Here is a 21,141-nt window from a genome sequence, read left to right as displayed (position 1 = left end):
TGTGATGTTATTTTAATTTCTCAGCTGACAGTTGTTTTAGGGTTTGAAAATTCAAATTTAAACATGATTCAAGTTTGGATAAAATGTCTCGGTCGTAGCCTACCTTGGACTGTTTCAGATGGTCAATTACAGATGTGCTATAATAATGCTCAAATAAATACATTTCAGTAGGAGTGTTTTGTAAGTGGTTCAATATTTCTTTGTATCTTGATCTCCACACCTGTAGAAATTCTTTAAATTGATTTTCAAATTGAGGTCTAAAATCCGATGACAATTCAATCCAGGTTAAATAATACGGAATCAAATTTACAGCAAACGGAAGGGATTGATAGGTTCGATGAATTTTCTGGGAATAGTCCATTATATGGCCATGTATCGTAGTGAGGAGGCCAAATGTTTGTTCTTTAAGCAACGTTGATGTAATTCCGTGAGTTTTTAAAAAATTCAATGGCTGTTTGTTGAAGAGGTGAATAAGTTCTTGCCACAGAGATATAAATTTGTCAAGTTTTTGTTCAAGTACTGATTGATAGTTAGTGTCTTCGTCAAATACGTCTGCTTGCTCCTTGAGATTCGTTTCTTGTGCACAAGCGTCATTAAATTCTTTTCCGTCAATCGAAATTGGTCGTAAAATAAGACAATTCTTATGAATCGTGCAGAAATTACTCTTTTTAGAAGACTTATGAGAGGATGAAAGATCTTGTATCACGTTGTGTACTTCCGACAGTTTTGTTGACAAGTCCGTTTCACACCTCTCCATCCACTCCGAAAAATCGTTCTCCTCATCCACAACAATTGCTTTGCTCATTTTTTTCAACTTCTCCATAAGCAACTTGCGACGAAAAGTAGACGTCATCCTTAATTCTCAAACCTAGTAAGATCATTGATACAAGTTCAATCCATCCACATCGGTCCATCTTCATGATTCATCACTCAGATTTCATTCCATCAAGCAGTGATGCAATTGGCCACATGCCTTGTATTGATCGGTATAAGAAACAAAAGATAGTCAAAATTTGGATGTACAATTTATACAGTATAAATCTCAATGTAACAATACAACTCTTGCAAGACCTCTTTACTTCTTTAATCTGTACTTCTTAATCAGTTCAACTAGGAATTTTGTGTCACATGCTTTCTGAATGAATGGGTGGGCTAAAAGTTCATCAGCTGAGGCTCTCTTTTGTGGATTCTTTGCGAGAGCACAAGCTAAGAAATCTTTAAAGGTGTTGGACCACTTCTCAGGTTCTCTCAAGGTTGGAGGAGGTTGAGTTGCAATAATAAACAAAGCTCTCAATGGTGGTAAGTCAAGCAATGGTGGCTCACCGTCGGCCATTTCAAGGGCCATAATACCTAATGACCAAATATCAACCTTTGTGTCATAATCTACACCACGAATAACTTCCTATGAACATGTTGAACGTGTCATCTTGTAAAAAACATTAAACATCAATTACTTACAGGCTAAAATAATGTTGATTGTTGTCAATGAAACAAAAACAATTACTTACAGCCATCCAATATGGAGTTCCGACAACAGATCGTCTCTTGTCTGATGTTTGGGAAAGTTCAGCACAAAAGCCAAAGTCAGCTAATTTAACTTCACCACCCTCACCTAAAAGAATGTTATCTGATTTGATGTCACGGTGAATTCTTTGATTGTCATGAAGGTATTTGAGAGATTTCAAAGTTTCTTTACAAACAGCTGCAATCTCTGGTTCAGTAAATTGAGTATTCAAGAGTAAATCAGTCAATTTACCACCACTCATCATTTCCATGACAATCCAAAGATCTTGGTTGTGAGAGTAGGCTCCCACGTACTTTACAATGTTTTCATGTTGACACGAGTGCATCATAGCAATTTCATTCTCCAATGTTTCTAATTTTGTATCTGCTTTGATTTGAATAATCTTGATAGCAACCTTCATTCCTGTCTTGTTATGAATGCCTTTATAAACAACTCCTGAAGAACCTTCGTCAAGTCTTTGAAGTTTACCAAACACTTTTGTTGGATCTTCGTTTTGAAGGTAGTCAACAAGGCGCTTCTTTCCACCAATTGGTTTTTGTTTGGCTGCTGTTTCATCAGGTCTTTGCATGTTGTTTGTTGCCAAGTCCAAAATACCTAATACTGCTTCTTGGTTTTCCATAGCTTCGTTCTTCGTAATACCTGATGATTTCAACATGGATTCCCATTCTGGAGGGAGACCAACAAAACCAGTCTGTTATTGTTGATGGTGGCGTGACGACCATAGAGTAATGCGTGCAAAAGGTGTCAGTATAGTGTTAAATAATTATCAACCAATGATTAGCTTTTTGAACAAACAGTGTGATCACAAATGACATACCTCGCTGTTGTAGTCAACATGGATGTTGTGTTTGAACTCGAATGGCTTTGAAATGACTAGTCCTTGTACTTTTTCCTCTGATGATGATGTACTGATGGAAGGGAGAAGGTTTGGGTTGACTTGAGAAACATCTTCTTCATATTGAGCACTATCTCCAAATGTATCTTTCCATGCAGATGGTACACCTTTCAATGTTCCTTGGTTTAGATCTACTTCAATATGCACTCCTCTTTTGAAGTCGGTTGGTGCTGAGATTTCAACTTTGATAGCATCACTATCATAGTTTGATTTGTTATCTTTCTTTTTGGTACTACCGCCGAAGAAGCCCATTTTGTATGTGTTTTGTTTGGATAATAAATAAATGATTGTACAATATATAAATTGATGATGATGATAATAATAAATAAGAGAGAAATCGCTCTTTTTGAATTTACGGTGATGGTCGTGTGTTGATGATGAAAAACAACAACAGCACAATACGAATTACTTCTAAAAAGAGAGGACAATAATGGTACCACGCTCTTCTCGCTCACTCTCGGACAAGTCTCTCTCTCGTAATGCCAGTGAAATTTGGGGAGAGGGATAATGCAACGATTTTTTTCGAAAGTGTTGTTGTTGGCAAAAAATCATCATCCAACCGTCATAATTAAAGCCTTTGACAAGTGTTATTGATGGACGGCAGTGAAATTGGGAACTCGAAAAACCAAAAGACAGAAGACGAGGTTTTGACAGAAAAAAGAAAGACAAATTTGCGAGTCTTGACATTTGGCAGGAATCAGGAACTGTTGGATTGAAAAGAGCTCTGCTGCCACTGCTTGTGCAAATTCCTGTGCACAAGTCTACATTGGTATCAATGGAAGAACGAATGACCTTGTTGAAACAGTAATTTCCCCAATTTATTCCTAGATCCATCCAATAACTGTTTGCTCTCCGTGTGGATGATCTGATGCAGTGTTTTTGTGGTATACGTATGCAAGCAGGAAAGTCTTATTTCTCCAAGTTCTCGGGTTCAACAAGTCCGAAAATAATAAATATACCAAAATCGTTACCCCGAAATTCAAAAATCTTTAAACTCAAAAAAAATACTTAACATGCACCCACATGACAAACATTCTTCAAGTCAGAATCCTTTGTTAGCAAACAAAGATTCACGAGATGTTGAACTTCAGGAAACTGTTGCTCAACCGGTTGAGGAACAACAGTTCATGAACTCGACCGCAACGAATGCCAATGTTTCAGTCATCAATGCTTCTAACGACAATACACAAAATAACTCGGATCGAAATGTAGAAGCAACAACGAGGAAGGAAGATGACGAAATCATTCTCGAAGATGACCAACACTTGGATATTCATTACAAACCACCCTCAATTCTTCACCATGTGATTGCTGACAAGTCCATTCAATTTTCAACTCTGCCATCGTCGACCACACAATCAGAACATCAACAACACTTTATTCATCATCATTATCATCATTTTACTAACTCTGAAAGCAGCTCTCGTGATGAAAAGAAGAATCCCTTACTGAATGAGAAACAACCATCTTCAACAATTCCAACAACCACACAACCACAACAGACCACTCATTTTCCATCCATAGTATTATTTAATACTCCTTTCCAAGTGATGGAAAAGATGAAATCAGAGGGTGTTCGAAAGTCAAAGCTCACTGTGGATCAATTGATTATTCTTTCCTTGTTTGCAGGTATTTTCAAAGGAATTGGTAAGTGTTGATGCAATTATTGGTCACAGTTAAAATGAACAAAAATCTGATCATTAAGGATGTACCTTGTCATTGCTCACTGCTGGAAATTCTCGAAGCCTGGAAGAGGAAAATCCTGGATTACAAAAATTCTTCTTTGGAGCGTAAGTTGTGAAATGATAGTTTCAGAAATTATTTTAAATTATGTTGACATTACTGTGTGCGTAATAATTTCTTGAAACATGATTAGTGTATTTCCCATTGGTTTGGTTTTAATTTCAGCAACTGGTGCTGAACTTTTTACTGCAAATGTACTCGTGCTATTGGTAGGATTGTTTTCAAGGAAATGGCGATCTAAAAAATTCTTCATTCAATTTACCCAATTCTCAAAGAATTTATTCGTGAGTTATGTGTTTAACATGTTAGGGGCCTTTTTGATGGCTTATTTCTTTGTTTATCTTAGCCAACCATGCTGTACTGCTTATTGGATTGAATATATTAAAAATTTAGCAGTAGCTAAAACCTCAAGATCATTTGGAGCTTGTTTGGCCTCTGGAATTGTTTGTAACATATTGGTCACGATGGCTGTCTATAATTCACAGGCTGCAACAACTATGGAGGGAAAGATCCTTGGAATTTGGTTTCCAATTATGACTTTTGTGGCCAGTGGATATGAGCATTGTGTAGCAAATGCTTTTTTCATTCCTTTAGGCATGTTGGTAAGTGAATGTTATTCTTAATTGAGGTTGTTAACATTGTGATTTGATATCAATCACAGTACGGAGCAAATGTGTCTCTTTACGATTTTTTCATTGGAAACCTTCTTCCTTCTACCATAGGCAACATTATTGGAGGAGCTCTTGTTATTGGATGTTTGCTTTACTATGTATATGATTACAGAAATAGACATAAAAGAATATTGTTCAACGTCATCGAGTTCGTTTGGGGTAAAATCAAGGAAAAATACCGAGCCAGAAACCCAACAGCGAGGTTGGAGCAAGTGTCAACACAAAGCTAATGGCATCGAGTACTTTAATGAAGAGAGATGCAAGGTGGATAAAGGTGCTTATCATTTTCTTGGACATGAATGGACATGTGGGTGGTTATTTCCAATCATTTTTCCCTCATCTAATATCAAGCAGTATTAAAACTCCACTACAAAACTGTATTTGACGCCTTTAAAAACGTTACGCTTTCATCACCTCTCCAACCAAGCACATTTCTTTGCTCAGCCATCATCACAAAGCCAATCAAAAAAAGAACCAGGACAACTTTTGATTGTAAAAAATGAAAAGCTGCACCCAACGATTTGTAACCTCATCGGGAAAGCCAGCGGTACTTTCGAAATGGCTTGGTATTACGTCATCGAGATGTGGAGGGATTAGTGGTAGCAGCAGTATGGTGAGCAATTCCCAATATAGAAACATGTATTCGACATCATCGGCCATGTGTTATGGTACCAGGTGTTTAGATACTCAATCTTCTCCGAATAATGTGCTTTCTTCATCACTCTCCTATCAACAACGAGGGTATGTATATTAATGTTGTGATAATATTATTGCTTATCAAGGAGATTTCATTTCGCTGATTTGCATTCGTTTGGACAGAAATTGTTTTGGCAATAATTTCATCAAGACAAATAATAACAACACATTTTGCTTGTGGAGTAACAAAATTGCCTCGTATCATACTTCGATGAAATTCCACGATGCATCTTCAAACCCTTCTTCTCCTCCTACTTCTGAAGAAACTGCTCCGGATCAAAATCAAAGAATTAAAGAGGCCAAGAAAATTATCGAAGAAAGAATGAGAAAGTCATCAACAGCAACTTCTCTTTTAACTCCAATGAACGCAAATAGCATGATGAATATGGTAAAAGATAAATCTGTTGCAATAGTGAAGGCTATTCCTTCTTTCAGCTGGAAAGTCACGGTATTTACATTCAACACTTTGAAAACTCTAATACTAAGACCATCAGTAGTAAAAGATTGGTATGCTCGTGCAAAGGAAGTGACAGTTTCAGAGTTCAAACATTACGTAGCAGGAAGTAAATTATTAGTGAGCGATATCAAGTACGCCTTTTCTTTAACGACGAAGGTTTTGAGAGGAAATGCTTTATCCAGAAGAGAGAGAAATCAGTTGCTGAGAACCGTGTCGGACATTTTCCGTTTGGTTCCATTCGTAATAATTGTTGCAGTTCCATTCATGGAATTCACACTTCCTATACTTTTAAAACTATTCCCAAACATGTTACCATCTCAATTTGAAGATGGTCTAAAGAAGAAGGAAAAACTATTGAAAGAAGTTAAGGCTAAAGTTGAATTGGCCAAATTCTTACAAGATACTGTTGAATTGATGGTTCAAGATTTGAGGGCTAGCGAGTCAGTCGAGACTGTTGAACAATCAGAGGAATTACACAATTTTATTCAAAAGATTAGAAACGGAGAAAGTTGCTCGAATGACGACATTGTTAAATTCGCCAAATTGTTTAAAGACGAAATTACATTGGATCATATGTCCAGAGCTCAGTTAGTTGCAATGTGTAAATACATGGGAATAACACCCTACGGATCAGATGCAATTTTGAGATACAGGCTGAGATCAAAACTGAGAAGAATTAAGGCTGATGATCGATTAATTTATTGGGAAGGCGTAAACTCTCTGTCTACTGAAGAACTTATGTATGCCTGCAAGGAAAGAGGCATGAAAATTGGAGTCTCTAAGAAGGAGTTACAGAAACAACTGAGAGAATGGATCGAATTATCTTTTGATAAGAATATTCCATCATCTCTATTGATTATTTCACGAGCATTTGTTTTTAATGACAAGCTCCAAAGCGAGGAAGCTATTAAGATGGCACTTGGCTCACTCTCTGATGAAGTTGTCGAGGAAGTTGGACTTCACACATCATCAACCCAAGATTATGAAAAGAAACTTGCTTCATTGAAACGAAATGAAAAGCTAATCAAGACAGAAGAGGAAGAAAAGAAGAAGGTAGCATTGAAAGAGGAGATTGTGGCTGTTGCTACTTTGGCAGCTGCTGGAGAAGCGTTATCAACTGCTACTGAGGCTCCAACAACAGTAACCGAACCTAAAGTATCTCTTGATCCTGAATTCGAAAAGGAGGAAGTGAAGAAGGCAAAGGAAGAAAAGATTAGAATTCTCAATGAAATTCTTGCCACACTGGCCTCAAGAAGCTCAGTTGAACCTGAAAGAGAGGAATTAGAGGATCTCATTTCTGACCATATTGACTTGGTTGATCAAACAAAACAAGATCAAGAACAACCAGTTGCATCCGTTAGTAGGCTCAGTAATAGAGTTGGTAGATTGATTGAACAAATTGAAAAGGATATCGATAAGGTGGATGAATCTATTGCTGATTCATTAAATCTTTTGGACAAGGACAAAGATGGTGTCATCACAGTTGACGAATTGAGACATGCATTGAGTGTTCTCAAAGAAAAACCATCCGAAGACTTGATCAGAGAAATAATTGACAGAATTGATGCAGATAAGGATGGCGTGATTACTGTTAAAGACATTTTACTAGAATTCAAGCAAGGCAAATTGGTAAATTGAAGGAATAAAAATTTGTTTACACGTTTGGAGAATTGTTCTTCAAGAGATGCTTCTTATCTTCATTGATCCATCTCACATCATAAAGAGAATCCACAAACTTGATCTTGATATCACAATCATAGGGGCTATCAACAAAGAAAATCTTCAACGACTCATCAAATCTAGACGAAACAGCAAACCACAATAATTCACTTGTATCATCATAGGCACTATCAACCAATTTCACTGCACAATCAGCATCATAATCCGATAATACTTTTAAGACCTTTAATTCGGCGTCTAATGGCGAGTCAACTTTGAAAATTCTCATTTTTTTCTTTAAAATCGCTCTTCTAATTTTATCGCTTCGTCAACAAACAAAAAACCTAAAATTGGATTCGAGGTTCCTGTCATTTGTAAATACTAAATGAATTTCGATCTACACTCTACTCGGAATAGAGCACTACTTAATTCACTACTACGTAATCCAATCCACAATAGCACTTGCTCAACACCGCGTGTTCAATAAAAATTCAAAATCAAAAAAAATGCATGTCGCCAATGATGGGAGCTTTTACTTGACCATCGAGGAAAGCAATGAACTCCGAAAAAAACTTGGAATGAAACCTCTCAATGTAACTACAAACCAAACAGCTACATCATTGGAAAGAGGAATCGAGCCAAAAAATGAAGAAGATGAAACTTCCGAAGTACATAAACGGATCGAGTTAGCAAAAATAAAAAGAAAAGAAAGAGAATTAAAGAGGATAAAAGGAGAAGATGACGAAGAAGACATCAAGCCAACAGTTGTAAAAAAAGAAAAAAGAGTAATTCTTGAAACAAATGAGGATGAGGAAATGATTCAAAACTCATCGAAAACCAAAGTCTACGATTTACACGCTAGTAAACCTACAATTGCTTCTGATTTTGAGGCTGTAAAAAAGAAGAAAGCAAAAAATATCAGAGTCAAAGAAAAATTATCAGATGCATCAATCACTACTTCCGGAGCTGATTTGTTGTCAATGATGGAGTTGAACGCAGCAGTTCTTGGTGAAGAAAGCAAAGCAACCAGCAGAACAGAAAGAAAAATTTCAAGGAGAGAAGAAAATCTCTTGTTAGAAGAAAGAGAAAAAGATAGGAACTATCAAGAAGCAATTGACAAAGCTCATGAGCAATCTAAAGTTTTACATCAATCGTTCAGCTCTAATTTTGAAACAAATAGAGAAGAGGACTCAATACTAAATTATAATCATGGGAAAAAGTATGACGCAACTAAGCATTTTGTAAAAACAATATCAATCGAAAAAGCTGACAATGAGGAAGAGGCCGTTATCAATAAGAGAAAAAGAAAAAGTCAAAGCTTAAGAACAAAAGACGCTGATGGAGATCAAGTAATGGAAGAGGCAAGTCAGACTACTACTATTGTACAGACAACAGAGGTAAAAAAAGAGGAGGAGGAGCCACCAACGAATCTTCAAGAAGAGCTTATTAAGGAGCCATTAGTATCTGATGGATTGCTTGCAACACTCGAATTTGCAAAACGACAAGGATTTCTTGAAGACAAGAGAGTTGGCCGAAATAAGGATAAATCTCACATTGAAGAGAGAGAAAAATCAAAATTACTTGAGGTTAATGAAGATATCGATTTTGTAATCGAGCATTTGGATCAGTATGGTCGAGCCACAACACCAAAGCAAGCATACATTAACTTTTCACACAGCTATCATGGAAACAAGCCAAAGAAAAAGAAAGTGGCTAAGGAAAAAAAAAAGATGGAATTGGAGCGACGTAGAAACGCCGGAGCTTCAGATGACAGCATGAAAGTTTTGGAGACTGTCATGAAAGAGACTAAACAACCGTTTGTTGAAATCACAAAGGAAACCTTTGAAAAAGCTGTGGAGATTAGAACAAAACTGCAAAAAGAATTCAAACCCAAAAAGAAGAAGCAAAAGAAGGAGGAAGTAAAAGAATAGAATAACTACAATTTGTTATATTTGTGTGCTGTCAGCATCAGATGAATTTTGCTGAGGTTCACACTGATGAAGGTCAGCAATCATCTTTTTGGCGAGCAAGCTTGAAGGTAAAGGAGGTAATTTTCTGGTAGTGCTCTGCAGTAAACCTTCAATAGAGGAAATATAGCTTCGAGAAAAATGATCTGCCACATACGTTCCAACAAAATCAAGATGCTCAAATTCTGAAGGTTTACATTGTTTGAGATACACCTTAGAATCGATGGTTCTCAATAAAAAGATGTTTTCAGGAGAATACAAGTGAACCCCAGTTGTGAAGGATTGAGGCAGCTTGGGAAGTTCTCTCATCGAAATTTGTTGCGTTCTGCTGGTGGTAGCCGTTGAAACTGAGCTCACGCTCATTGATTGTGAGTTTGGAATTGCTTCAGCGAGATCCGTTTGTTGGCTAGATTGTGAAACAAGTTCCATCGTTGTGTGATACCTCTCTGATTCTTCTTCAGTAACACAGCTCTCATTTGGACTTGAAGAGTAACCAGCCGTAGCCATTATAGAATTTTCTTGTGTCACGTAAGTGATTCCTGTAAAGGAATCTGTCACAACATCATCATTGATGTTGGTACATTGTTGAGAGCACGATTCTTCACCGACAGCTGAGTCTTGTTGTGAAATACTTTCTTCGTATTGCTTGACAAGATTCGAAAAGAAGAGTTCATCCTCTTCATCAACTTGTTGATCCTTGAATTCCTGCACCTTAATGAGTCTTTTCTTTGTAAGGTTTTTTGGTAAAGGAGGTAGGGATTTTTCCTTTGTCATAGAAGAAGTAGACATTATTGGAGGTTTTTGGTGACTGGTTTTCTCTGACCCGTTTACAATATAATTGTATCCACTCATAATTCCGTTTTTTAGGCTAGAAAAAGCATTGTACACACCGCTCTGACCCAATAACGAATCCGTTGTTTTTAGAAATTTTCCAAGCTGTGTCTCATTCATGACTTCTGATTTCCAATTGGTCATTCTCTTATTTTTAAATTCTCTAAAACTCTCAACAGAAAATAATGGTACAAAATCATCTTGATTGATAAAACTTGTAATGTATCGCTTCACCAAATCTGATCGTGCAAGTTCGTGCGAGAAAATTTTAGGGCATGCAAATGCCAAACAACTAATAGATGGAATCTTGGACACAAGTAGTAATGTTAGAATGGCAGCTGTTCCAGCACCCAATGAATGACCGACAATGGTGAATGAGTAATCAGGGAAATCTGTTTTCAAATAATTTTCAATCTTTGGAATAATTTGATAATAAAACCAATAGGCTCGTTCCAGCATTCCAGAATGAACAAAATGATTTTCTGATGGAGAAAATGCATCACATTTAAAAGCAAAAGCTTCGGCATTGAGATCTGCAAGGAGATCATGGAAAGATTTAGTGCCTTCTATCAGTAGCAATAGTTTTTTTCGTTTTGTATCTCTACAAATTGCGTATGCACTTCTTTGGGCATTTCCCTTTGGTTCGTATTCCAATACATCCGCATACTCAAAAGTTGTTTTCAACATTAAATTATCGTATTCCTTAAAAAGAAGCCTAATACATGTGATATACTCTTTCCATAGCTCAATTGTTTCAACGCTAATTTCAGTATCGTTTTTGACAAAACATCTCTTTTCGGAATTGTATTTAAAGGCTTCATCTATCACATGAGAAAAATCACGGTCGATTTTTTCTTTTCTAAAATTCAAATAATAACCCAATCCGATCGAATCCGACCATTGCCACTCACTATGTTTCATCATATCCGTTGCAATTTTAAAGAGACTTTTTGTCTTTTGAAATCCAGTTTTTGAAAAATCGCCTTCTTCAAGTTTTTTCTCTTCTTCCACTATGGTCTGAACTGCCAATTGATCTCCCTCCTCTAACGGAGATGCTGGAGTGAGCGTCTTTGGTGAGCTAGTGTTGTTGGTCTTGAGATGATGCTCATAGAGAACACTGTGTTGATCATTGTACGGCGCTTCAAGGGTGTCGGTTGACCTGTTGATGGGCATTTTTTTTTAGAATGGATTTGGAACTTTAGTTAGATGAACAATCCCGACAAACCTTGGACAGATTCATTGGGAAACAACCAAGAGCGCATAAAACAGAATGAAAATGCTCCAGTCCATGTTGAGTCAATAATATGTTAAAATTTAACTTTATAAATTGGGAGGATTTGATCTTCATCAAAGATGACCACTGTTTCAAATGACCAATCATCACACGAGTTCAAGTGTGTGAGTAGTGTGAATCAAAAAACAACAACAAGAAAAACCTTACCTTCTGAAAAACCGTCAGGACTTGTATGTGAATCATAGCCAGGTTCTTTTGGACATCCCATGACAATTTGTTTTAACGGATATGATTTTCCTGTGAATACCAAGCAAACTAATAAACAATTACTTCCAGCATATCCAATACTATATTGAGGATAGCTACTAAAATACACTCCTTTTCCATAGTAACCCAAGTTACCAGTATTTGAACCAATTCTCTGCATGGAAAAGTTTGTTTTCATAATATTATCATAATTGGTTTCCAATCTTTAACCATCAGTAAAATGGTTATCAATATGTACATTGTACAAGATATTATAATATCAATGATGGAAATAGAGATCATTCCAAGATACATATATACACCCATATCAATGAATGAATCATTCAAGTATTCTCATCACACACAACTCACCTGTTACCGTGAAAAAGAATGAGAGGTTTCATCGAGTCCAATAAAAAACCATGTTTTTTTGCTAATTCTCTCTTTCTCTCATTAAATCGTTTTAAATTAAAAGGATTGCATACATAGGTTACTTCTCTTAAAGTATATTGGTTTCCTGAAGCTCTGTTAATAAAAGTTTCAGCAAGTCTAAAATGAAAGAATTCTCCAGGGCATGTGAATGGATCAAAGGTAGGATTGTATGTGATGGTATAGTATTTACAAGTGTCTTTGGAATTCATATTTTGCTTCATAAACTCAAGTTCTCCGTCACAAAAGTAATGACAATAGGTGGTCTTGGATGCCTTGATGTGTGACTGTACTTTTTTCAATTCTTGATCAATCAAGTTCTTTTTCTGAATGTATGCATACATGTCTTCACCATCGTCTTCTTCAGTACTCATTTGTGTGGATTTAGCCACAGAATATTGTTCCATCAATTCTGGATGTGCGTTCAAAAGAATTTTTCTCTCTTTCATCAAATCCACAAATTGAGTTTCTAATTGGGCGAGCTTTTTGTTGTCACTCTTTTGATCTTGTTCTACGGCATTGATGAAACCATTGTTTTTTGAATAGAGAGAAATGAGAGCCCTAATCAGTGGTGAACTCATAGATTTTGAAGAGAGTTCTTGCATCAAGGTGTCTATTTCTTGCTTGTCGGAGCCATGAAATTCTAGAACTGAGTTCTTTGATTTACGTTCGGACGTCGAATGGTTTGATGACGGAGAGGATTGTGTTGTTGATGTGTACGGGTTGGTGGTGGTGGTGGTTTCGTTTTGAACCGACACGGAAGTGCCACCACCACCTTGTTTGTTGTTGTTACCACTCGAAAGAGACCGAAGAAGCCACATGATTTTTTTTGGTTTGAACTTGGAACAAAGGTTCATTTCAATTCATGGACCTGATGAACAAGTTTCTTCATGTTGTTGTCAAGGACTACACAAGTGTAGTTGAATAATAATATTTTATGAGCACTACTATTTAGCACATGGCTGGTGGCCACTTGACTCCCAAAATTACCTAAATTGACATAAATACCAAACCCAAAAAATGAGCGAAAACAGCTCGCAAGAATCACCTTCGTCAACAACAAACACAACGACGACATCCGAGACTACACAACCACCCATATCATCATCACCCAAAGTTAATGATTTATTGAAATTACAGTGGACCATGGAATAACAAACATTGAAAATATTAAAATACAAATTCCGATGATGAAAGACAACTCTATTTCATCAAGAGAGCAAAATAATGACGACCATTTCTTGCCAACATCATCAAATGAAGATGCTAATTTCGAAGAAGAAAGTTCTCAAGATATTTTATCAAGTTATCATGTTGGAAATCAAAACACAGATTCACCATATATTGAAACAATTACCTCACCTTTTGAGATGAAAGTGGTAGACCTTCCCAAAGGACAGGCAACCAATTTACAAGACGTTTATGATGATTATCGGGATGATAGTGACGATGATTATGTTGTGGATTTTACCTCTGTGAACGGGAATGATGTAATAATTCCTTCAAAATTTAGTGCACTTCCAGATACAAAAGTAGTTCCTGCAAAGAACATTACGAATGCATCTACAGTTCGAGAACCACCTTTAAAAACTCCAGTTTTCGATCTTTCTCAAACTCTTGCTTCAATTGGGAGTAGTGCATTTGCTGGTGCTTCAGCAAAGGTTTCATCAAGCGCAAATAGTAACACTAATTTTATTTCATACGAGTTGGAAGACGATCTAGAGTCAGCAAGTCACAAAAATTTAGTTGGAGAAACTCTTTCTAGAACATCATCGTTTAATGATTTAGAATCTCTGGAAACACAATCATCCGTTTCTGATCTTTACTCTTACTCAGAACAGACCGCTTCTCAGTCATCATTTAATCATTTATCGTCAGAACAAAAACGGTTAGCAAAGAGTGAATTTTCAAAGAAACCAATTTATTTAGAAAAGAGCCCTATTCCCATGTTACCTTCTACAAAGAGAAAGGTAAAACACTGGCTTTTTAAGAGAGCGAAAAAAGGAAGCTCAACAGACGCTCAAGAGGAAGAAGTCACACCACAAAATCAGACAACAATTGAAAAAGTTAAAAAAGCAATTCTATGGTGTGTCACTGGAAAATTTGAAATTGAAAAAAAGTACTCTGTCCCCTATCAAAAATTAACAAGAGAAGAAAAGGATAGAGTGCATTCATTATTACTCGACTTGGGCTATGCCCTTTCTATTTATGGCCTTCCTTCAAACCGAGTTGAATATCACTTGACGTTAGTTTCGACATATTTTGGTATGGATGGCTATTTCTTTTGGTAAGTTACTACTGTGGAGGATGTATCTTGTGTAGTTAACGAATTTTATTCAAGTATTCCCACTGGAATATGGTATAGTTTTGGAACCAAGCCGAGAGATCCTTCCAACGTTTCATATTTTGTGAAAATTGAAAGCCAAACCACAGATTTAAACAAACTCATCAAGTTAGACCAAATTGCTCATGACATATCTGACGGTATTTTACCATTAGAACAGGCTCAGCAAAAAATTAGTGAGGTTATTACTGAACCACCAATTTATTCCCATCCCATGTTCACTGTTTTCAATATGTTCATTTTCTGTGGTTTCTACGTAATGTTGTGGAATGGAACTATTGGAGAAGTATTAACATGTTTTATTGGTGGAATAATTATTGGTATTTTGATGGTATTTGGATCTCGTGTTGCATTCTTCTCAAATATTTCTGTTATTGTCGCAAGTGTGGTTGGAGGACTTTGTGGAATTATTTTCAAATTTATTCTATGGGATGTGAGCTATGTTAGCGTGGTATTGATTTGCTTATGCCTTAGTTTTTACTATCTCCCTGGAGTAACCATCATGATAGCCATTAATGAAATTCAGGCGAGGTCTCTTGTTTCTGGGACATCAAGATTAGTTAGTGCATTTTCAACAGTATTGAAACTTGGATTTGGCTTATTAATAACGAATGGTATTGTTAGCGCATTTCCTGCATTTGCAGAGAGTGAAAAAGCTGGTACTCAACGAACTGAGTTGTCTCTCCCTATGCGTATTGTGGCAATTATTGTTCTTGCCATTGGTATTGCTATCGATTCCAAGGTTCCAAAATACTTTTTCACATATGTTTATTTGGTAATTGTGACACTTGCTGTACATTTGACAGCTTACTATTCAAGCAACGTTCTTGGCATGGAGCTGGGAACAGTTATGGCTGGAACAGTGGTATGTTATCAAAGTTTAATAATATCAGTCGTGTTAATACTTTATTAGACTGGTGTCGGAAGTAATATTTATTCCCTTATCACCAAGCATCCTCCGCTACTGATAAACTCAGTGGCTACACTTTTGCTTGTTCCTGGATCGCTTTCATGGCGTGGATTCTCTGCCTTTTTATCTAAAGACAGTACCACAGGTATCAATTTGATATTTGAAGTGTTCTTGATAGGAATGGCTATATTTTGTAAGTAGCAGACAAGTTTAACACCGTTGTTGTAACACACAATAGTTGGTTTGACAATTGCTAATAGTTTAATTCCAATTAGACAGAGAATTAATCTTTGAATTCAATGATCCATAACAATGAATTTTTTGATATAGACCAATAGTATAAAAGGAATATCTACAAAAGAACCAACATTGGTTTTGCTCTCAACAACACAAGACACCTCAATGCTCACTCCTCTACAACAGCAATGCTCATCAAAACAACATTTGGAATGAGTGAGAGCATTTCAAAACCGACATGTTTATTGAACCATGGGCCAACCCAAACTCTTCCAACCCACTAAACCGGGATCTACAATATGCACAAATCCCAACACATCATAAACTCCACCTGGATAAACTCCATTGGCAAGAAAAGGCCAAACCGTATAGGCTGGTGAAGCCATTGTAATTGGACCATAGGTTGGGATTGGAGGTCTTGGAGGCAGAGAGTAATGTCCGAATGGTAATTGATGCAGTTGGTAACATGATCATCACCAATACCAAGAGAGAAATCAACGAGGAGTTAATAGCTGGACCATTGCAAACTTTTTTGTTGTGAAAAACAATGATGAAAGCAACAAGCTTTTTCAACATCATGCTCTTAAAAGGAAATGAGTTTAGAAATTCTCTTTTCAACCTCGTTCCTTAGCTTGAATTACAGTATATTGTCAGCGGTTGTACAACAATATTGTCAGCACACATCACCTTGTTGTTGTTGTATGAAGCTTTACAAGGCGCCGTTGTATGATGTAAAAGAATTCCCAACAACTCACACATCGCTGGCGTGATTGCTCCATAACACTTAAATTGGCAATTCAGGAATCTTAAAATTCGAGATTCAAAAAAAACACACATGACAAAAGTCTTTTGCCTCACACTCGTTGCAGCACTACTATTGTTGGTGAGTGTAGTTGTTGTTGTTCAATGCACTTTGGACCAACAACAACACCACTTGGAAAGAGACAAGTACCTTGCTGCTTTTCCAACGAGTAGAATGTTTGGAACGAAACAACAAATCCGTAAACTTGCCCATGATGAGGACCATGTATTCAACCTGAAGGAATTTGATGACAAGCCTCTTCCCTTCATACCTACTTCCATGCATCCTTTTGAAAACAATGTTGAACTGAAGCAGTCAAGTTGAAAGACCCGTTTGGTCTCTCTTCCTACACTGGATATAGAAACTCTGAAAGCCACATCAAGAGAATGCTATCCTCTCAGTCTTCACGACAACGTAACCTTGAAAAAGTATTGGTAGAAGGTGTGGACTATGTTTCTACAAGGAATCAACAACATTTCGCCAAGTATGGATCTATGATTAATTATCAAGTGAATGCTCAAGTATTGAGTGGTGTTGTATCTGTTGACCACGAATTGGGTGTTTGGGATGTTCAATGTGATCTCACATCTTCCCAACAACTCTCTCATGTGATTATTGATTTTGCGGATGGTACCTTTTCTGCAAGAAAATGGGTTCCTGGTACTCGCTTGGTCATTGGAGCGTCAGGTTGGAGCTGTATGAATAACAATGATGATACACCAATGGTGTATTTGGTCATGTCAAGAGAAATTCTTCGTCGTTCTGGAAACATGATTAGAGTCCAATTCGAGGTGAGAAGGCTTCAATACAACGAAGTGTTCTTGAATGCCAACGTCAAGATGAAATCCAAACCAATATCAGTTCCATCTTGTGCTACACCAACCCCATTTCAGATGGCACAACAATCTTTCAGCAGAGCAGTGAATTGGCAATTTTCAAAGGACATGTCCATGTGGTCATTTAATCAAAACACACAAACACTTAAAGTCATTGAACCATCCATTGTACTGTACAATAACATCAATGGAGTACAGCTCGTTTGTGAAGATTGCTATGCTTCCTTGAGAGCTGAAGTATCTGTTGATATTAGCTTTAGTTGGTGGTCCTTATCATTGAATCAAGGTAAAGTTACTTTTGGTGGCAATTGGAAATCGTATACCATGTTGAAGGCCTCTGTAACACGAGAGAGAGAAGATAGCTTTGAGAAAGAGATTTGGAAGAGTCCTACTCCTTACACTGTTTTTATACCAGTCCTTGGTTTTCCTATACCGATTCGCTTTACCCTCAAGTTAGGTGTAGAAGCCTCATTCAAAGCTTCAGGTACTCTGGAATATAGTCGAGATTTTACAGTTACATACCAAAGAACTATTGGTGTTGGTTATGACTCTACAAAATCGCTTGAAAAATCATACGTGATCGATTCTGGTAATAGCTATTCATTGGAGTCCACAACTCCTGGTGTTCGATTAAGTGCCAATGCCGAACTACAACTTGCTCTTGTTCCATCCGTAGAGGTTACAGTGTTTTCTTTGGCCCTTGGATCCGTAGGTGTGAAACCTTCGTTAAAAGTGGGGCTCAGCGGTGAGGGTTTATTGTCGACTCAAAGTGCCTCATTGTTCGTCAAGTTGCACACTTCATTTTCTCTCGCAGTGATTCTCAAAGCATTTTCTTATTCCAAAACATTAGATATATATTCTGATGTTCCAATTCCATATCTATCCTACACGTATGCTGTTCAGAGTGCTTCATTCAAGGCCGTTAATGCTCCTTCACAACAACAACAAGATCCAAACCTCATTCCAACTTTGCCCTACTCAAGTGTGACCGTTGGAGGTTTAGAGGTCACTGTTACCATACAGGGTGTCAATAACAATTACTATTTTCTCAAATACAGGGACATTCGCTCGTCAAGCTATTCAACAACCGCGTCGAAAATTTGCAAATATGGGTGTACTTATACTATTTATACACCAGCAAACACTTACTACTATTTTGAAGTTGTAAATGATGGTTATTTATACAATGAAGTGAAAGAGACAACGACTGTGAGTTTATATGTAAGCACAACATCAGGCACTCTCTATTCTGGTAACTACATGTCAATCGAATTTTCAGCTACTGACCCTACTTATACTTTTACATCAACTCCAAATGCTCCAATTTCTTTGAACTATGGACAAACTCACTTTGAATACAATGTTTATCCTCAATTTCCATATTATTTCGTTTCCTTTGCAAGTTCTACGCGATTAACCTCAAATTTAATATCAGGCTCTCCTGTAGAGTTTTATGAAAATGGTGCTTATACTTACCTCATTTATTCCAATAAGTTTACAATTTTTACAGCAACAACGTTAAATTTTAAGCAAGTGTTGAATTACAGACTCATGAAAGACGGCGAAGAGTTCAAAGAGCAGGTCATCTATGAAAAAGATCATCCATTTGGTTTCGCAATCAATAACGCACCTTCAGAGACCATGTATCCGAATTATATGATAAGTGCTCGAATTAGAGGCCAATTCAATGTCATGATATTTGAAGGCAGTATTGAACGCTTTTCATTCAAACAAACAAAGGGTAAAAAGTATACGTATGAAGGAGCTAGCTTGAACACAACCATTACATACAATTGGAATTTCACCAGGCCAGCTGTTAATTCTACTGGCATTAGAACATTTATGGTGCAATTTTTGCCAACGAGCACCATGTTCACATTAGAGAATTTCCGTATTGATTCATATTCACAGATTGACATTACATCTCAGTCATCATACAGTGCCAGAAATCTCGTCTTGTATGATATTGGGGTTAGAGATGCAACCACTTTTATCAATCCCTATCTCATGGTGGTCCCACCTCCATTCTCTCTAGCCAGTATTCGAGTGGGTACTGTGATACCAGATGTGTTATTTGCAGCTTCGGCGACTGATGGTATTACCATCTATAATGTGACCACATCAAACACCAAAATACCAATTTCAATGACAAAATTACCACTAACCATAGCCTCAACAAATGATGTAACTGCTGAATTTGTTCCAAACTATAAGATAATTTCAGGAGTACCTTCAATTACAGCAACATTGAGATCGTTTTTTGAAAAAGCGTACTATGCTTACAAATGCGAAACACCTATGGCATTCTCACCATCTGACACTTTGTTTTTACGTGTCATTGACATTACTACTTCCAAACCTGCAACCTTTTATGTTGTAGTGGAAATTTTTCTGATGAATTCGAAAGGATCTGTGATCAAATCTGGGTCATTGGAACCACAGGGAAATGGTCTTTTCACACTCTCAAGGACCGAATCACTTGCAAGCCTTTGTCAAGAAAGTGGAAATTATATTCAATTCAAGGTGTACACTATTGATGGTGGTACCATTTATTTAGAGCTAAGTGTAGTGAACACTATTTCTTTACAAAATAAGGCAAGAAGAAACGTCCAAGGTACTACAATGACACTTGATCCATCGAAGGGGCAATTGTTCTTAAATATTGAACAAACGATGAAGCAGGAAAAAACCTCAAAGTCAGGTATTGTACTTAAGGCTGCAGCTTCTCAATGCAATCTTGCACTATATATTAACAGTGCTAATTCTCTAGCACCTCCTTCGTTCCTTGATAAGAATTCTATTTATGATTTTAGAGCTGGTATGAACGGAAATGGAGAAAGCTTGCCAATCTCCTTCCTCAAATCGAACAGTGCTGGATCTGTTGTGCTAGCATATACAGACACTCAATGCTCGAACGTGGACTTTTCTTATGAAGAGCTCAAGAACACAGATTTGACTTTGCACTTTATAGACCCTGATGCCAAGACCTCAGAATCTATCAGCACACTTCTCAATATTTCATCCATCCAAATTAAGATCAATTCACCATATCATTCATGGGATAAGACTTTTATCCAAGAGTTGAGAAATAATCTAAACACCAAGATTTTCGAGTATTTGAAGGTCAATACCAGCTTTACAAATGTTCCATCTCTTCAATCCTTGCTAAACATTACGGCCATGGGATCGATTGACTCACAAACTGTGGAAATAGTTTTTAGTGTTAAAGCTGAAGCAACGTCAAGCAATGTACAACTTATTGGTGGGTTATATTTTCGTTCATTCCCTTCCATGTTTGATACTGGATATGATATCAAACCAAGAAACAGTTTGACATTCACAGATTCAAAAGCAGTTGTTAACCATGCTTTTGCCATTCATAATTTCTCATCTCCATGGATGGGATTGATGTCATTCTTGTTTCTTTATTTTGTGATTTGGCACTAATTATTGGCGAAACATGAAAAACAATTTCTTTGAAGTAAATATATATTTTATGTGAATATTATTTGTGAAGTCCTTTTATTTTGGAAATCAAACATTTGGGACTAAGAGCGCCAAAACGGAAAGATCATTCGTCAAAAAAAAATAACGAAAAGATTGGAACGGAAATCATTCCGTTGGTCCCATCTGCAACAAATCTATTTGAATTAATGCAT

At 36.9% G+C, this 21,141-nt stretch overlaps 10 protein-coding genes across 10 annotated transcripts; 5 read left to right on the top strand and 5 right to left on the bottom strand.

Annotated features, from left to right (window-relative positions):
* Positions 1–7: 7 nt before the first annotated feature.
* On the bottom strand, positions 8–805 carry C9374_006147 (uncharacterized protein; the record flags this gene model as incomplete). The annotated part of the gene is made up of 1 exon (XM_044695975.1): positions 8–805. One exon carries the CDS (start codon positions 803–805, stop codon positions 8–10), a length of 798 nt encoding a protein of 265 aa, XP_044547442.1.
* Positions 806–1,075: 270 nt separating this feature from the next.
* Positions 1,076–2,672, bottom strand: C9374_006146 (uncharacterized protein; the record flags this gene model as incomplete). The annotated part of the gene is made up of 4 exons (XM_044695974.1): positions 1,076–1,350; positions 1,455–1,461; positions 1,509–2,216; positions 2,343–2,672. The coding sequence occupies 4 exons, from the start codon at positions 2,670–2,672 to the stop codon at positions 1,076–1,078; spliced, it is 1,320 nt and encodes a 439-aa protein (XP_044547441.1).
* Positions 2,673–3,433: 761 nt separating this feature from the next.
* C9374_006145 (uncharacterized protein) lies at positions 3,434–5,064 on the top strand (the record flags this gene model as incomplete). Its single annotated transcript, XM_044695973.1, has 4 exons — positions 3,434–4,067; positions 4,126–4,210; positions 4,297–4,765; positions 4,825–5,064. The coding sequence occupies 4 exons, from the start codon at positions 3,434–3,436 to the stop codon at positions 5,062–5,064; spliced, it is 1,428 nt and encodes a 475-aa protein (XP_044547440.1).
* Positions 5,065–5,333: 269 nt separating this feature from the next.
* On the top strand, positions 5,334–7,625 carry C9374_006144 (uncharacterized protein; the record flags this gene model as incomplete). The annotated part of the gene is made up of 2 exons (XM_044695972.1): positions 5,334–5,575; positions 5,654–7,625. The coding sequence occupies 2 exons, from the start codon at positions 5,334–5,336 to the stop codon at positions 7,623–7,625; spliced, it is 2,214 nt and encodes a 737-aa protein (XP_044547439.1).
* Positions 7,626–7,641: 16 nt separating this feature from the next.
* C9374_006143 (uncharacterized protein) lies at positions 7,642–7,935 on the bottom strand (the record flags this gene model as incomplete). The annotated part of the gene is made up of 1 exon (XM_044695971.1): positions 7,642–7,935. The coding sequence occupies one exon, from the start codon at positions 7,933–7,935 to the stop codon at positions 7,642–7,644; it is 294 nt and encodes a 97-aa protein (XP_044547438.1).
* Positions 7,936–8,152: 217 nt separating this feature from the next.
* On the top strand, positions 8,153–9,577 carry C9374_006142 (uncharacterized protein; the record flags this gene model as incomplete). Its single annotated transcript, XM_044695970.1, has 1 exon — positions 8,153–9,577. The coding sequence occupies one exon, from the start codon at positions 8,153–8,155 to the stop codon at positions 9,575–9,577; it is 1,425 nt and encodes a 474-aa protein (XP_044547437.1).
* Positions 9,578–9,592: 15 nt separating this feature from the next.
* C9374_006141 (uncharacterized protein) lies at positions 9,593–11,617 on the bottom strand (the record flags this gene model as incomplete). Its single annotated transcript, XM_044695969.1, has 1 exon — positions 9,593–11,617. One exon carries the CDS (start codon positions 11,615–11,617, stop codon positions 9,593–9,595), a length of 2,025 nt encoding a protein of 674 aa, XP_044547436.1.
* A 134-nt stretch (positions 11,618–11,751) lies between these two features.
* On the bottom strand, positions 11,752–13,174 carry C9374_006140 (uncharacterized protein; the record flags this gene model as incomplete). The annotated part of the gene is made up of 3 exons (XM_044695968.1): positions 11,752–11,804; positions 11,886–12,148; positions 12,297–13,174. 3 exons carry the CDS (start codon positions 13,172–13,174, stop codon positions 11,752–11,754), a joined length of 1,194 nt encoding a protein of 397 aa, XP_044547435.1.
* A 369-nt stretch (positions 13,175–13,543) lies between these two features.
* Positions 13,544–15,901, top strand: C9374_006139 (uncharacterized protein; the record flags this gene model as incomplete). The annotated part of the gene is made up of 4 exons (XM_044695966.1): positions 13,544–14,640; positions 14,695–15,562; positions 15,611–15,800; positions 15,846–15,901. The coding sequence occupies 4 exons, from the start codon at positions 13,544–13,546 to the stop codon at positions 15,899–15,901; spliced, it is 2,211 nt and encodes a 736-aa protein (XP_044547434.1).
* A 1,131-nt stretch (positions 15,902–17,032) lies between these two features.
* C9374_006138 (uncharacterized protein) lies at positions 17,033–20,929 on the top strand (the record flags this gene model as incomplete). Its single annotated transcript, XM_044695965.1, has 1 exon — positions 17,033–20,929. One exon carries the CDS (start codon positions 17,033–17,035, stop codon positions 20,927–20,929), a length of 3,897 nt encoding a protein of 1,298 aa, XP_044547433.1.
* Positions 20,930–21,141: the final 212 nt, after the last annotated feature.

The sequence above is a fragment of the Naegleria lovaniensis genome, assembly GCF_003324165.1.
Source record: "Naegleria lovaniensis strain ATCC 30569 chromosome Unknown tig026, whole genome shotgun sequence".
Lineage (NCBI taxonomy): Eukaryota > Heterolobosea > Eutetramitea > Acrasida > Naegleriidae > Naegleria > Naegleria lovaniensis.
This window is presented reverse-complemented; position numbering and strand designations above follow the sequence as displayed.